Source organism: Panthera tigris, chromosome A3 (genome assembly GCF_018350195.1).
Source record: "Panthera tigris isolate Pti1 chromosome A3, P.tigris_Pti1_mat1.1, whole genome shotgun sequence".
NCBI classification, from domain to species: domain Eukaryota; kingdom Metazoa; phylum Chordata; class Mammalia; order Carnivora; family Felidae; genus Panthera; species Panthera tigris.
Window position 1 is genome coordinate 138,695,654 of NC_056662.1, and position 16,313 is coordinate 138,711,966.

The 16,313-nt window shown below is 51.2% G+C and overlaps 1 protein-coding gene across 2 annotated transcripts in view; it reads right to left on the bottom strand.

Moving 5' to 3' along the window:
- The window catches only part of SNTG2 (syntrophin gamma 2), a 172,850-nt gene that overhangs the window by 121,705 nt on the left and 34,832 nt on the right, over nucleotides 1–16,313 (bottom strand). The window contains exon 2 of one of the 2 annotated variants that reach the window (XM_042982606.1): nucleotides 5,046–5,183. In XM_042982606.1, coding sequence (XP_042838540.1) covers nucleotides 5,046–5,183 — 138 coding nt within the window. Of the gene's footprint in view, nucleotides 1–5,045; nucleotides 5,570–16,313 lie in introns of those variants that run through there. The other variant, XM_042982607.1, reaches the window with a different exon arrangement.

The following is a 16,313-nucleotide window of genomic DNA, read 5'->3' on the forward strand; positions in this document are numbered from 1 at the left end:
TCTCACAATTGAAGATCATATAACTACCTAGGTTCTAACACGATTGTAGCATTGTCGTATTTAACAATTTTGTTTTTCAAAACAAGATTTGTAAAAGTTAGTGGATGGTTAAAACGAATAGGAAACACAACTTGTACAGCTTTTAGCTGAAAACGTCCACACAGCAACCCAGCTGAGGCCCCTCCTGTGTCCTGATGCTTCACGAACTCACAGCCAGGCCACAGACACAAGTTTCGAAAGCCCTTCTCTCAGCAGATGTGTAGACGGAAACTAGTGCTCTCAAAAGGCACCTTCTAATTCAACCAAAGCGGTCCTCTCTGGCAAGCTCGCTCAGTGTACAACCGTGGGGCCAGTACCTCATCCATCGAGCCACGTTCTCCCCTTCTCTTCAGGGTTGGGGTGCGCTCACTTCCCAGAGCAATGAATTATGAATTCATTCAGATGTGAAGAGACTTGGGAGGACCAAGTTTGGAAATCTAAGGTAACTCTTCAATAAACTCTTTTCCAACCGAAGCCAGCTGCGCTTTTCACAAACATGAGAGATAAGGACCTTAAGAAAATATTCTGCTTTATCATTAATTCCAAACTATGTTTTGACATTTACCTACTGCAGATTTATGGACCCAGAGAATTGAAAGCGAAAGGGAACCACAGAAAGGATATAAATGTAGGTGGATAAAAGCAGTAATAATGCATTTATTTTATCACAAACGAGCAATGATAGAATTGTGGGCATTGAGTCTAGAATTTATCAGACATAGCCAGGACTTTGGCAGGCGTCATGATAACAAATTCATCCGTCTTGGGGAGCTTAATACAAGTTTAATTCTTTATTCCAAACTAAAAATCCGTTTGTTGCTATTCCTCACGGCACTTGTTACGTGAGAAATAAACTTACTTTTTGAAAATGACTTTAACAAGTTCACTACCCACCTCCTCACGCCCAGCTCCCCCCACTCCTGTGACGTCTTTCGGTCTCACAGCCTGAGTTTTGCATCTAATACATTGTTTAGCTGGTGCACAGATATTCCGATGCCGGGTGTGTTTTCATCTTTATCTCAAGACAGCCCCTCTACTCAGGTCTGCTGGGTCACTTTTCGTGTCTTGTCCTTGTGCCACCTCCGTAGCCTCCTGTGCCAGAGGCGTGCTACAAACCTGGTTGTTGCCGAGCCTAAGGTCCCCGAAGGTCAACGTCTGTTTTATTTCTGCCGTCTGTTGCTTACAGTGGTTTAAAGTTCAGTCATGAAGGACGTGATTTTATGGTGGTTTCAAGTTCACTCATGAAGGACGTGACTTTCCAGCACTCCTGCTCCAAGCAGGGGAGAAAGTCAGCTGTCCTCTGACCTCTGGGCCCCGGGACTGCCTCCTGAGGTCCCATGCAGATGCAGCCAGGTCGTGGCAGGTGGGCCGACGCCAGCCCCAGGGGCCGGGAGCCTCCGCTCACGCCAGCTTGGCAGCCCCCGCCAGAACCGGGGATCCGTGTGCGAGAGCGTCCCCGGGTCACACCCTCACAGAGGAGCAGCTGACACACTGCCCCGACCCCGTGACTAACTCCAGGAGCTTAGCTCGGTCGCTCTGAATCTTAGCGTCCCAAATAGTAACACGAGGACACAGAATCCACTGAAGTACGTGCCAGCCGCAAATTCGCCGGGACTCAAGGTAGCGAATACGATATAAATTTATTAAAATGTTCTCTTCATGCAGACCTTCCCAACCACATTAATTTAAGCCACAAGCATAAACTTACAATTAGAGAAATGCAACGTGTCACGTGTACAGGGATGACTGTAAAATAAAACGATGCACACAAAACCCTGAAACACGAGAAAAAGCTAGGTCTCTCACGCTATAAGCACTCCCTCTCCTTAGGAGATAATGGGAAAATCCCAGGATTTGAAATTTGCAAAACGCCACGTTGATCTCAACGGGAAGAAATATGAATGAAACAAGAATTTTCTGTTTTTAAACTCCAGTGTTGAACCGGCAGATTTAAAAAATCCTCTGGTTTTATGGAAGAGTCAGTGCAGTCCTGTCCTCCATCTTTTGTGATAAAAATAACACCCATCATGAACTGACATTGCAGCGATTGCTTCGGCAGGGTCACGTCCACCCGTTCCCGTGTCTCGGACGCGCGCAATCCAGAAAGTGCGGCCGGAGGCGGGGAGCCCCCGCAGAGTCCGCCTGTGGGGTCGGGGGAGCCGGTTCCCGCCACCGCGCGGCTGGATCACCAAGCACGCGGCACGCGCACTTCGCCCCAAGGTCTGAGCGCGAAAGGCGGCAACGGTCACCAGCACCATTTCCTGAGAAGAAAACGGACGTCGAGGAGGAGAACTCCATGGGCCTGCTGCACGTGCGGCTGCAGAACGACCCTGACTTCAGGTGTTCAGGGCGGTCCCGGCCCCCGGGGCGGAGTCACCCACGGCAGGTACGTGACGTCAGGTACGTGACGTGTCCAGGACGGTCCCGGCCCCCGGGGGCGGAGTCACACACGACAGCAATGACGTTTAATGGTAGTTTTAAGTCTTGTGGTCCTACTGATAAGCTAGTTTCTGCTGGAATTTAGTATCTATACTGTGTGCCCAGTAAATAGGTGTCGCACCGAATCTGACACGTAAGTGTCACGTCCTGGCCACAGAGGCTCGGGGTTCGGCGACGTGTAAAACCCCGACTTGTTTCTTCTGTTGACGCACCGTGGACTGACTAGACCTTCCACTCCTGCCCTTCGGAATAAGCTTCAAGGGGATAATCGTCCTCGGCCAGGTGCGGCCTCCTTGGAAACGTCCAGTTCCACAGGCGCGGTGAGAGCTCCCCAGAGGTGTTCTGGATCCCATTCCAAAATCAGCTGTGACCTTTGTTAAAAATAGTCTTCTCGGTCTCCAGACACACGATGTATTCTCAGGCAAGACAGCTGTTATTTTTATAACCAACTGAAGAATGCAGTGCTTCAGCCCTCCAGCAAACTAATGGGGCTGCACCCAATCTGCTCTGTGGCTGGGATACAGGAGTCTGATCTCAGGTTGCTGACTGTTTCCCCCGGAACCGCCCCCCAAACCATCCAGCACAGGGACACGTGTTTCTTCACCAGAACATCCACGATTTTGTAGGAGGAGAAGCAGGGAACCCACAGAGAACACTGGAAGTGCGGCCGGCAGACACAGTGGTCACAGACCCAAGCCCCGTGTGCCCCCCACCCACTCTCCAGAGCGGGCGAGTTAAGGTCAGTCCTGTGGCCGTTCACAGCCCTCAGTGAATCACTGGAAATTATAAACATAAACTGACAGGTCCGCACACACACTCATTTATCCTAGGAAGGAACTGATCACTTTCATCAAGGACTTAACCTTAGGCCAAGAATCTGACATTATGAATAAAGAATGTAATTTATTTTTCCTGGACAACTGAGCACAGAAACACTGAATGTTTTTATTATAAGTTGTCAGGGATTCTCTACAGATTATAAAGTCACTCTGAAGAAGGATAATTTTTTAAGCAGTTCCAAACTCTTTGCTAACCCTCTGCTCCCCAGTCCCATGCCACCAAGTACTCAGAACAGGTAGAGGACAGAAGGGGACAGTAGGTTGAATGAGGGCTTAGTGCCTGGGCTGCAGGAAGGTGGACCCCAACGTCCAACCCGACCCTCGATTCAAGGGAGGAACAGCGGAAGGAACTGTCCTCCACCCCCATCACAGTCGCCTCACCTGTCCTGGATGGCAGGGAGCATCCGGAACAGGGGCAGTGACCTGAGAAAGGTGGGGCACAGAGGGACACTTCCAGTGGAAGCCACGAGCACTTCCGTTCTCAGGGCCACGTGTGTGTATGACTCACACAGGAGCCCGGCATCGCTTCCGTGCGGGGGCACGTCGGGCTCTCCCAGGGAAGACATCACATTGGCAGCATCTGCATCTCCCGGGAAACGCCGATTTGAGAGAAATGGCCAGTTTACTTCATTTCCAATCAAAGGTCATGAGGACCCAGGCAATTGTGAACGTAAGAGCCCGCACTCTCCCAACGGCCCTCCCTGGACTGGGGAAAAGGAATGACCTGGGGTATTAACAAATGCACAGAAAAAACTTATTTTCAGCTACATGATTCCTTGGGTCTCTCTCTGTTTTTGTAGCTCCTGGGTGAGTGCATTCAAAGGACAGAGCAGTGAGACGTAGATTGTATATGCATAGATTTATATATTTCCAATTATGAGTCCAGCAGAAGGAAAACAGGAAATTGGCTACAGTTTTAATATAGCACACTTAATACAGTATACTGTATATTAAATATATCTTGTGAAGCATACTATATATTAAATATATCATGTACAGTATACTGTATGTTAAACATACTGCATACAGTATGCTATATATTAAAATATCATTTACAGCATACTGTGTATTAAATATACCATATACAGTATGCTGTGTATTAAATGTATCACGCACAGTATAGTGCATATTAAAATACATCATGTACAGTATACTGCATATTAAATATACCACATAGGGTAGCCCTGTTTGAGTTAAACTGAAACAAAACCAGCCAAAATTATTCTTCCTCATCTTTATTCGACATTTTATTGCCTCTAATCAGTAAGTTTCTCGCCTTAAGAAAAGTTCATTTGTAAGAGACTGAAGCCAAAAGCGGCAGGAGCGCCTGTTTATGTCCCCAGACGCCAGGGACAGAGCTGACGCCAGGCACCAGAAAATGGCCGCTGCACATGGTTCTAGACAGAGACCTCCCGGCTGAGGTTTCCGCCAGCAGACGACCTCTCACACTATGTCCTTCCATTTCCAATGAGGTTGTGTCACGTTCCATCCCGTGGTGCGTGGGGCCATTTTCACATAAAGGTCCTTAAGGGAAACCCATCAGCAAAGGAATGGCGGGAGTCAGGGAGACAGTAAAGGGGTCCACCTGGAACCTGATGTCTGGGGACAGTTAATGGGGGAGGGGCTCTTCCTCAGCAAACAGCCCGAAGGAAACAGGAAAGCGGCCTCACCCAGTTAGGCCTTCCCAGCGCGTCCACGCGACGCCCGGCGGCGGCGCAGGGCACTTACACGTGCGCCGTGGCTGCTCCCGCGGACACAGACCACGTCCTGTTTCTGAATCGTGAGGACCTCTCTCGTCAGCTTCAGGCGGACGTCGCAGGGGCTTCCAGACCCTTCGTGGTGCAGCAGGGCGAGGCCGGTTCTGGTCTGAGGGGGCAAAGCGGAAACGGGCCAAGGGCGTGAGCGCCACAACAGGACCACGGCCCCTCGCCCACCAGCCCATGGGACCCGCCTGCACTGAGCACACAGGGCAGCACATCTGCCTCCCATCTGACCAGGGCTCCGGCGACTGGCCTAACACACGGGAAGGCTAAGTTTTGAATAACCGTTGCCGAACAGTTTTACAGGATTTGAGTAAATATGTTTTTAAAAGAAAACTGGCCAGGATTTTCTTCAAAATATTGAAGTATTATCAGTATTTTACTTAAAGCAATTTTTTCTGCCTTTAGAAAGGCTTTTCTACTTTAACCAAAGCTGTTGAAATGAAAACCATGACTTTAGAAAGATTCAGATAATACTTGGATGAAGATTTGTTGGAGTAGGAAATGTCGAAAATAATCATTAAACGGACACCGACTTCCTCGGAAGTACCAGGCAGGGCCCGTGCGCCAGGCTCCTCCAGGGCGGCCTCTGCTTCCGCGGGAGCCCGGGGACGAGGGGGGGCTTCCTTCTGACACCAGACAAAGCAGTCAGAAAACGGAAGCAGCGGTCAGGAGGGAATCTAAGTAAAGAAGATGGCGCGCCAGGCCTCGTCCGCAGAGAAGGGGGAAGTCGGAAAGACGTCTCTGGATAAATGAGGGGGCCCCCTGGTGCGTGAAAATCGCGGTCGACCGGGTGCCCCCAGCCCGGCCCCGGCGGTCGGGCCTCAGGTGCGAGCAGGCTGGCATTTCCGTCCTGTCGAGCGGCAGGGGCCGCGTGCGGGGCGCTACCCGCGCGGCCCCGGGCGGTCACCCTGCGCGCCAGGAAGGAGGGCGGGGGAGGCAGGAGGATGACTGGCGAGGTGGCAGGCGCTGCACCCTCAGGCCAGGGCCACGTGGATGGGCCCGCGAGAGGGAGGCCCAGCGAGGTGTGAAGGATGACGCCGTGGTGCCGGGGCAGCTCCAGGCCACTAAACGTGGCTGCTCGGGAAGGACCGGGCGCCCACAGAGCACCAGCGCCCGCACCGGTCTCCCCTGAGACCACGCCTGAATCTGTGTGGGGTGCGGTCTGAGCCTCAGGGTTTTAGAAGCTTGCCAGATGCCTCTATTAACGGGAGAGTCCGGGGAGGAAGGGCTCAGAGCAAGGGGGAACGGCGTCCGGAACGCTCCCTGGAAACGCAGACCCTTGGCCCACAGACCCTCCCACCCAAACAGAACCTGCGCTTCCCCCCACCCCAGGTGACGCCGGCGCCGAGGAAGCCGCGTCCTGCCGGGTTAGACTGCGTGACAGTACCGCCCACCCGCACTCCCGGCACGGCCGCGCTCACCCACGACCACGCCGACGCACTCGCACAAGGCTGCGGTCCACACAAACAGCCGCGCCACAGACAGCCCGTTCAAAACTCTGCTTGACTTAGAAAGTACACAAATAGGAGCCGTAAGGGCGTCTGCAAACCCGTCGGGCGTCTGGACGCGCTCGGCCTACACACACCCCGTCTGCCAGCTGCCGGGGCCAGAGCCGACGTGGCTCTGTCACACGTGGCCGCCGGGGCAGAGCGCTGCACGGAGGTGTCTGCACAGGGCTGGCCCCCACACCCACGCTCCGGAACCCGGGAACCCGGGAACCCAGCCGTGGTTCTCTTCCTCTGCTGGCCTCAGCAGGTGGCTGAGAAGCAGGCACCAGGGTCGCCAAGCCTTTGCGGGTGAGCAGGACAACCCCGACCATCACCAGTCCCACCGGACAGGGAAAGCGCCCACTGACCCGCTCTCCCTCCGACCTCCTGGCGCCCCGCCTGGCGGGCGGGTGGGCGGGCGGGCACACGGGCTCCCCAGAATCCTTCACTAGAGACGTGCCCACAGCCAGGAGCGTCCCCTGGCCAGCTGTGGGTGCCACGTGGCATCAGGACCGTCTGCTCTCACTCTGCGGCTGGAGCAGCAGGGGCTCGAGGAACGTGTGCAACTTAAACACGTCCCTGTAGAAAGACACCTGTGTGACCTGTCGGTCATGTGACTTTGGGTGCGTTATTGCACTTCTACGCAAGACTAGGTCTTCGTGGCCGCTGCGTGTGTTCATAATGACGACAACTTTATTCACTCTGACGGAGAATGACACTGTCCACTCTCAGACCAACACGGGAGTGCAGAGACGACACGCACATGAGATGACTCAAACACGGCAAAGCGCCACCTGATTTAGCAGGACCCGTTCTGAACTCTCTCTTGCTGGAACGTTCTTGCTGGACCTAACTTATTGTTCCTTCACTTACTCTTGGGAAGGTGCTGCCCGAGAGTGACCACGTCTGTGAAACCTTCAGGGGCCTGTGGATGTCGGATGAAGCCGCTTCCCACGTGCCTGGGCCGCTACTGTGTTAACTCCGCTAATTACAACAGCCCCGTCCTCCCTTCCGTGGAGGCAAGATGCCCACTCTCAGCAGTACTGAGCTCAAACCTCTCGAAGTGCAGGGGATTCCCCCACACTATAAATTCCACGGCTTGTTCTCCTGGTATGAAGGTTCGAAAAATGCTGCTAAAATCTCTCACCCAACCACCATTCCTTCTTCTTTCACATTTCCCAGAAGTGTGTTCTTTTATGGGACTTCACTTCGTACATTTAAGCCAAAAACGTCAGGGGGGAGAGCCATCACCGAAGCTCACAGGGTCACCGTGCGTCACAGGCTGGGCAGCGCGATCTCACACGGGGCAACTTCTCTGGTTCCATCCTAAGCGGCAGATGTGACGTCCACCTAAGGGAGCCCTGATCTGTCTGCATCGCTCCTGCGACAGTGTGACTGGACGTGACCGTACGTGGCGGCCCCTCCCTCCTTCCCCCAGACACGTGGACGGAGAGCTGGGAAGGCGTCAGCGCCTTCCTGGAGGCCCCCTGCCCTCCACCTGCCACAGGCCCTTGGCTTCTCCTCTGCTCTCCTGCTGGCTCGTCGACGCTCTCCCACTCTCCACCCACAGTCGCCCAAGGGCCTCTATGCGGACACCCTGCCTGTCCCCTCACAGCCACCTGGCCAATGCCTAACCCCCAATTCCTCCCTTGTCCACAGCCCTCCGAGAGGCGTCTTACCCGACGGCCTGACCGTGGGGCCGATGGCCTGCCCCCCGCTCCCTGGTGGGCCAGATGCCGGAGGAACGCAGACCTCCCAGCGAAGCATCCTGACGCGGAGGGATCGATAAACCACTTTCTGGCCTTGGTGATGGACCTTACTTTTCTTCATCGTGACCAGCGCCTGCTGATTTAGGGCAGGATTTCAGTGAGAACACAGGTCAGTCTCACTGACGGGCCAGGCGAGTTGTAGGAAGCAGATGGGAAGACAGGGCGATGGCTTCCCACTTGCACGGGAGACGCTCAGGCTATTTTAACGTCCTTCTCGCACATCTTGGCGTGCGTGTGTGCTCAGCTTGCGAGAAAGTCACGCAGTCTTCATGCAGGGATGGGCCTTTACGGTATCGCTTTTTCATTAACATTTATAAACCCTACACACGTTTGCTAAACTGGCCAAGTATGACTCAAAGAAGTCTTCCTTCAGGTTAATTATAAAACGTGCGTGCTTCTGTTCTGTTTAAGTACGTCTGTTACTAGGAACACCTCATGAGGGGAAGGCATTGGCAAAGGCACTGACGTCACTATGTATCATTACGTATTCTCCAAACCGAGGGTGAAGCCCCGGGGGGGGGGGTTAGTAGATTGTCGTGTTGTGTTCCACTCGCTGCCCTCAGAACCACCAGCAGCACATACAGACAAGAAGCTTCCCGTTCAAGGGAAAAAAGAAATGGGACCAGCTGCAGATCAGAGGCAGGGCACAGTATTTCAGGACCCTGTGAAATGCAGCAAAATGAGGAAAGAGTCTGACCACCGATGCAGAACTCCTCACACTTGGGAAGACACACGTTTCTCCAAACGAGAGTGCACATTCCTGAAGGGTAATTTAATGATGCTCTATTTAGAACGACAGACCTGAGGATCGTAGGCCAAAAACAATGCAGATTCAATACCGTCAAGATACGCTGCTGTTGCTGTGGGGTTTCGGAGAGAAAGCGGATGGCCGTAACCTGGACGACAGGAGAGAGCCAGCCAGCCGGGCTCGGAAGGGGATGCGTGTTGAGGAGGAAAGCGACATGAGCGTACTTAGAATAAAGTCCATGACGAAATGTGTTAAAGTCAAGTGAAGCAGTGAGGGTGTCCACCGAATCCCACAGACGTGTGCAGGCAGGCAGGGGACGAAAATCACACGAGAGCTCACCAGCACGTAACTGATGTCTGCGGAGCGGAGAATGGACCGAAGGAGCGGGAGCGACAGTCCTCCTAATCACAGAGAAGTGTCCGGAAAACTCAAATCCACCCACCAGGAGGACACAGCTGGACCTGTGGGGACTCACTTGTCTTGGTCAACAATCAACCCCAAAGCACAGAAGGAAGCCATACAATTAGGGTTTTTGTCTTCTTATAATTTACGGGAACGGATATGTCTGCTAAAGAATCTTCACCTTGGCTAAAAACCCTGAAATGCTGAGTAGCTTTTTGTCCGTGCTGTAATGGGTATGTTTTATTTTCTCCATTAGGCTTTTCATGCTCAAACTGTGTCATTTTTGACAAGAAATAGGTTTAAAGTACAGGTTTCACGCCACTGCACACCCCCAGGCTGGCTGTCGTCAGAACGTGGAAAGGAGCGGTGTTGGTGAGGCTCGGCACATGAGGACCCCTACGTGCCTTCGGAAGAGCCTGGTGCTTCCTCCCGGTGATTAAACACGGAGTGCCCACACCGGCCGCCAAATCCACTCCCACATACAGACCCAGAGAGTCAAACACGTATCCGCACAAAAACGTGTCCCCAAGTGTCCACAGCAGTGTCCCTCAGAACAGGCAAAACAACCCAAATGCCCACCAGGTGATGTGTGGCTACACACGTGTCCTACCCCCCGAAGGTGGAATCACATTAACGACAGAAATGGAGTTCCGGCACACGGAGCGCCGTGGCCGAACCCTGACTGCTTGGTGAGAGGGAGCAATCAGCCACGGATAACACCATGACCCCGTGTCCACAGAAGGCCCAGGGAAGATCCACAGAGCACAGACTAGCGGATGCAGGGGTGGGGGCCGGGGGCGTGTGCAAGGGCCAGTCGGGACACGGCGTTTCCTTCCGGGGGATAAAAATGTCTGGCACAGCTCCGCAAGAAGTGAACCACCGACCTGTATGCTTTGAGTGCAGGCCTTGCGGTCTGTGAACATCTCAACGAGCCCTTGTACGCAAAATGTATTTCAGGTTTTCTGAGTAAGATGGCAAGTTTGATCTCAGCCCCGACCCACTGAATTGACAGATAAGTTATTGGTGACATAACCCTACCAATGATTAAGAGAATGCACGGGGCGCCTGGGGACTCAGCTGGTTAAGCTCCCGACTCTTGATTTCGGCTCAGGTCATGGTCTCGTGGGTCATGGGATGGAGTCTCGAGCTGGGCTCTGGGCTGACGGCTCAGAGCCTCTTTGGGGTTCTCTCTCTCCCTCTCTCTCTGCTCCTCGCCCATGCTCGCTCTCTCGCTCTCCCTCTCTCAAAACCAAAAACAGAAACCAAAAAACCTGAAGAAGAGAGAATGGAGGCGCTCGCACACCATAAACCATGTGAAACAGCTTCTACACGACAACGCCGAAAAATCATGTGGGTTCTGTGCAGCCATCGTCATGCCGTCTGGGAATGAAGGGGAGACCCTTAAAGGCAGCAGCTGTATATACAGGTATTTTTGCACATTCTGTATTTACACGAAGTGTGGGCCGAGGCAGACACGACCAGAAGCCACGTGCCACGAGTCAGGGATGAGATGATGCGTGGCAGGTGCCCTGCGGGAACGCGCCAGGGTCCCACGTGTGGACAGGGTGCCGCCGGGCGGCTCCGGCTCAGGACGCCCTAGGTCGTGGCCCCCAGGCACGTGGGCTCCCTGCCTCGAGGAGCAGCGTGCAGGGGTGTGCAGAACCCAAGGGCGGATGGCAGCATGACCAGGGTGGCGAGAGAAAGCTGTGCCCACCCGGCCACCAGCCGCTCTGACCTGGCCGGTTCTCGCTCCCCCGTGCCCACGGACCGGGAACGGCGGGCTTACCTGGCAGGCAGGCGGGCGACACCAGACAGCCGCACCCACACAGGGGTGTCTGCGACTCACAACAGCCTTTCCCGTACTGGTTCGCTGGTCTGCAGCGCGTCAAAGCGAACCACCGTCCGTATTTGCCTACCGCTGAGAAGTGGGAAACGCGGTGGGAAGAGCAGGGCTGAGTCAGTGTGTATCTTAAGAATATACGGTTGCTAACAATATAGGGATCAGCTGGAAAAACCAGAGGGAAGTTACGCCAAATAAAATTACTGCAGGAAACGAGACAGTGTATTAAATTTTCAGTTCGATGTCTGCAACGCCACTTGAGAAGATAATAGCGTCTATAAGCCAAAGTAGAGAAGACTGAATGAAATAACCCGATGGAGAAACGATGCCAAGTGAAAGCCACAGCGGGCAGCGGCCCGCATCTGCACTGTAGGTGACAATTTTTGGTAAAAATTAAATTGTCAAAACTCAAGCAGACTTGGAGACAATGAACAGACTCACAATTTTGTCAACACCATCTTTTTTTTTTTTTAAGTTTTTTTTTTTTAAATGTTTATTTTTGAGACAGAGGGAGACAGAGCATGAACAGGGGAGGGGCAGAGAGAGAGGGAGACACAGAATCGGAAGCAGGCTCCAGGCTCCGAGCTGTCAGCACAGAGCCCGAAGTGGGGCTCGAACTCACGGACCATGAGATCGTGACCTGAGCCGAAGTCGGACGCTTAACCGACTGCGCCACCCAGGCACCCCAACACCATCTTTATAAATGATCCAAAGCTCAGATGGTTATGAGCACATCCTTTGAAACTTTCAAGGAAAGAAATCCTATGCTGTGTGAAGTATTCCCAAGTATAGGAAAGAGGGAATGACTCCCACCACATCCAACAGAAAAATTAAAAAACCTGACAAAGAAAAAGAACAAAAATAAATGAAGAACAAAGTCTCACTTTGGAATAAAAATGGACCGTCTTCGGCACTCTGATAATAGAATTCAAGAACAGAACAAAAGAATAATATTGCAACTACACAGAAATAGTTACATGTCCACAAAATAATATCCTAATGATCGTAAGTAACAAATCACCTAAGTAAACCAGAAGGAAAAATCTTATGATCTTGTTAACAGATATCAGAAAGTTATTATAAAACACTTCAATTATCATCACTACCATCTAATGTTCTGAAAAAACAGAGCTAAATTAGTAAGGCAGTAAATAGAAATATGGTGTTTAATGACTGGAAAAGGAGAAGAAAAAATTATCATCATTGTCAGACAATGCAATTGTTTATCTTGCAAAAAAAACAGATCTCCCCCACACAGAACAGAAATAGTTGTTTCAAGTTTAAAAGCTCTTCACGTGAAATCTGCAGACAATAAAATAAAGACAAGAAATAAACTGAAGACACACAAAAATATACAAAAAAATTTGAAAAGGACAGTGATGTATAAACTAGGGAAATCTGAACTCCCCAAAGGGGATCAATCCAATTTAAACCAATTTATGAAAAAAAAAAAAAAAAACCAGATTTTCCAGCAACAATAAAAACATGACAACAAAACACTGATAAAAGGAACAATAAATCAAGAAGATACAACAACCAAGACCACACACATACGCGGCAAATATTTAAGATAAAAAAACCCAATAACCAAATATTGCAGATAAACAAAATTAAAGTGGCAGCTGGAGATTTGGGCACACCTGCCTGCCCATCTGCCATTAGAATAAAAGGAAAATAGGCAAAGGTACAGAAGATGTGAAACATGATTATGAATCTGAAAGAAACAGCCATGAATTTAAAAAGTTCTTTGTTTAAAAAGCTCAGTCAGTTGAGCATCCAACTTCAGCTCAGGTCATGATCTCACAGTTTGTGAGTTCGAGCCCTGTGAGTTCACCCCCGTGAGTTTGAGCCCCGAGTTCGTGCTGATAGCTCAGAGCCTGGAGCCTGCTTTGGATTCTGTGTCTCCCTCTCTCTCTGCCCCATCCCCACTCATACTCTGTCACTCTCTGTCTTAAAAAAAAAAAAAAACGTTAAAATAATAGTAATAATAATAATAAATAATAATAATAAAAAGTTCTCGTTTTAGGAGCTCCTGGCTGGCTCAGTCAGTGGAGCGTGTGACTCGATCTTGGGGCCATGAGTTCGAGTCCCACACTGGGTGTAGAGTTTACTTTAAAAAATAAAACAAAACCAAACAAAACTCACTTCAGAGTCCCCCATGGAGCACAGCCCCAAAGCAACCACAGAGCATCATGGTCAGTCAGAATGTAGTCTCTGACCATAACACCAACTTACGGATAGACATCAGGACAGAACACCAACTGACAGAGAAAAGAACACAGCAGGTTATGAACTGAATGAAAATAAAGATATTACTTCAAAACTTCCATGAATTTGCTTAATATACCCAACAGATAGGTGAAAACAATAAAACCAGAAGTTTAGGTGAGGATATGAAGAAACTAGAGACACTCTTGTACATGCAGGGCGCCCAGACTGGAGCGCACCCCTGCCACGGGCTCCTGAGTTACGCAGTAAAGACGCATGGACGAATCCCACCCCAGCAACCCTGCCCTGGAGCACATGACCAGAGACGCTCCTTGCAGGTCCACAGATAAAGTATAACAGGACTCCGTCCCAAAGAAACGTTTCTGGAACGGCCAACTAAGAACATCTGAAAATCCACACCTCCAAAAAGGCCTGACGATATTGGCAAATATCACCTGGTACAACCATTCACAATGAACAAAATTAACCAAAGGTCAAGGGGAGAAGGAAGGTCAAGGGCAGAAGAGGGTCAAGAATAAAAGTCAAGGGCAGAGGGGGTCAAGGATAAAAGGTCAAGAGCAGAGGGAGAGTCAAGGGAAGGGGGAGGTCAGGGAAGAAGGGGGTCAAGGATAAAAGGTCAAGGGCAGAAGGAGGGTCAAGAGAAGGAGGTGAAGGGAAGGAGAGGTCAGGGCAGAAGAGGGTCAAGGATAAAAAGGTCAAGGCAGAGAAGGCTGCTGCATTCCCCGGGTGAGTAAGGATGGGGAGATGTGGGTGGAATCCAGACGCCCCCAAAGGCAGAATCGGCAGGCGGTCCTGATGGCTGGGTGTTGGCGGGGAGGGGGCGGGGGAGGGGTGGCGCTCAGGGGCCAGGACTCCAGGGGGAGGAAGTGAGAGGACACACGAAGGGGCAACAATGACTATTCTCTCAGAAACACAGAGTTTCTCTCACTCATTTTCCTGGAAGTTTCATTTATTTGTACTTTTGGATGTTGGCAAACGCCCATCTACAATTTGCTAAACCTGCTTCCAGAGGGGACGTCTGTGTGCTGTGACCCCGTGACCCCCAGTGACTTGTCCGCGCATCACACAGCCGGTGCGGAACCGACACGGAGGACACCGAGGGCACCTAAACTCGGGAGGAGGAGGACGACTAGTTTCCTGCCCTGTATTTTATTCGGAATCCAGGTTTAGTGCTTGGAGAGTAACACCACCAGAGAGTCTGACTAATAATCCCGGAATTCCATAAAACAACGCCGGAGCGGTCTCCAATTGAAAGCTGTGCGTCCGCATCTGGCGCTGAACACTGCAAAGGACTTTCAAAAATTAACTGTCCGGTAATGACTGATAGCTGTTTGCTTTTCCAGACATTGATTAACAATTCATATTCAACTGATGTATTGCTTTTTGGGCTGGTTTTAAAAGATGTATCCTAAATTCTGTAAATATGCAGCAAAAGGAAGTCAAGTGACAAATCTATTTGTCGTGCTGACTTGGAAGCAGAACTTTTGGGTTTGTGACCTAGTCCAACAAATCGATGCTCTCGTGGGACCCAAAGGTTCGAATCTCTCCAGTGCAGTCGGTCTGTCCCAGGGTCTCACGTGAATGAACGATGCTGCCCATGGTGTCACAGGCAGACCCGTCCTCGGAGCTCCGGGAAAACCCCACGGCACACGGCCCTCCCAGGGCGCCCGCCCAGCGCCGCCCTGCCCGCACCTGACGTGCGGCCCGCCTCGTGGTCAGCTCTCAGTCTCCAGGCACCACAAGTCCCCATGGTTACTCGGAGCGCCGAGACGACCACTGTCCTGCCCGGACACGTTCCCAGTACCAGTAGATCCCCACTGCCCCGAAGTGAAAACCCGAGTTGACCCCCTGTGATCTCCTCCCAGTTTATTAAACAGACTCCACGAGATTCCCGTCAATGATGCGACAGACGTGTAGTCTGACACTGGGTGAGATGAGGGGCAGTGTTTTATAGTTTTGAGTCTTTATACTAATTATTTAATCCATTTGGAATGCATGTAGCGGGTCATAAATATTTTTTCAAAATAACTAACAGATTACATCAATACCGTCTCCTTCACACTCCCACAGCCTTGCTGTCAGCGCTGGACTCTGTTCGGACCGGCTGCACCGCGTGGATCCGCGTCATTGGTCTCGCGTCCGCGCCATGCTGTTCCGACGACCACAGTGCTGACGGTACACTGACACTTGGAGGGAGGGTCAGCGTCTTTTCCCTGTTTTGGTTTTCCCTTCATTCCCACCTGCTCGTTTTTGCAGCGAAACTTCAGAATCCATTTATTTTATTTAAAAATACTCTAGGCGTTTTGATTGGTGTTATGCTGAAACCATGAATTCATTTGTAGAGAAAATACAAATTTACTCTCCCGTATCACTTCCTGCTGTAACCTTATTCAGTGAAGTCACGTATTTATTTATTTATTTTTAATGTTTATTTATTTTTGACAGAGAGGGACAGAGCATGAGCGGGGGAGGGGCAGAAAGGGAGACACAGAATTCGAAACGGGCTCCAGGCTCTGAGCCGTCAGCACAGCGCCCGACGCGGGGCTCGAACCCACAGACCATGAGATCGTGACCTGAGCCGAAGTCAGACACTTAACCTACCCCAGTCACATATTTATTTAATAAAGAATCTTTCGGTTTTCTTCACACTGATCGTCACTTCACTTGGAATTTTCCAAATAGATGTTCTCTTCGACTTTACTTTCTAAGTAAATCTGGGATCACCAAACTGGCCCACAGATCAGACGTGGCCTGGCCC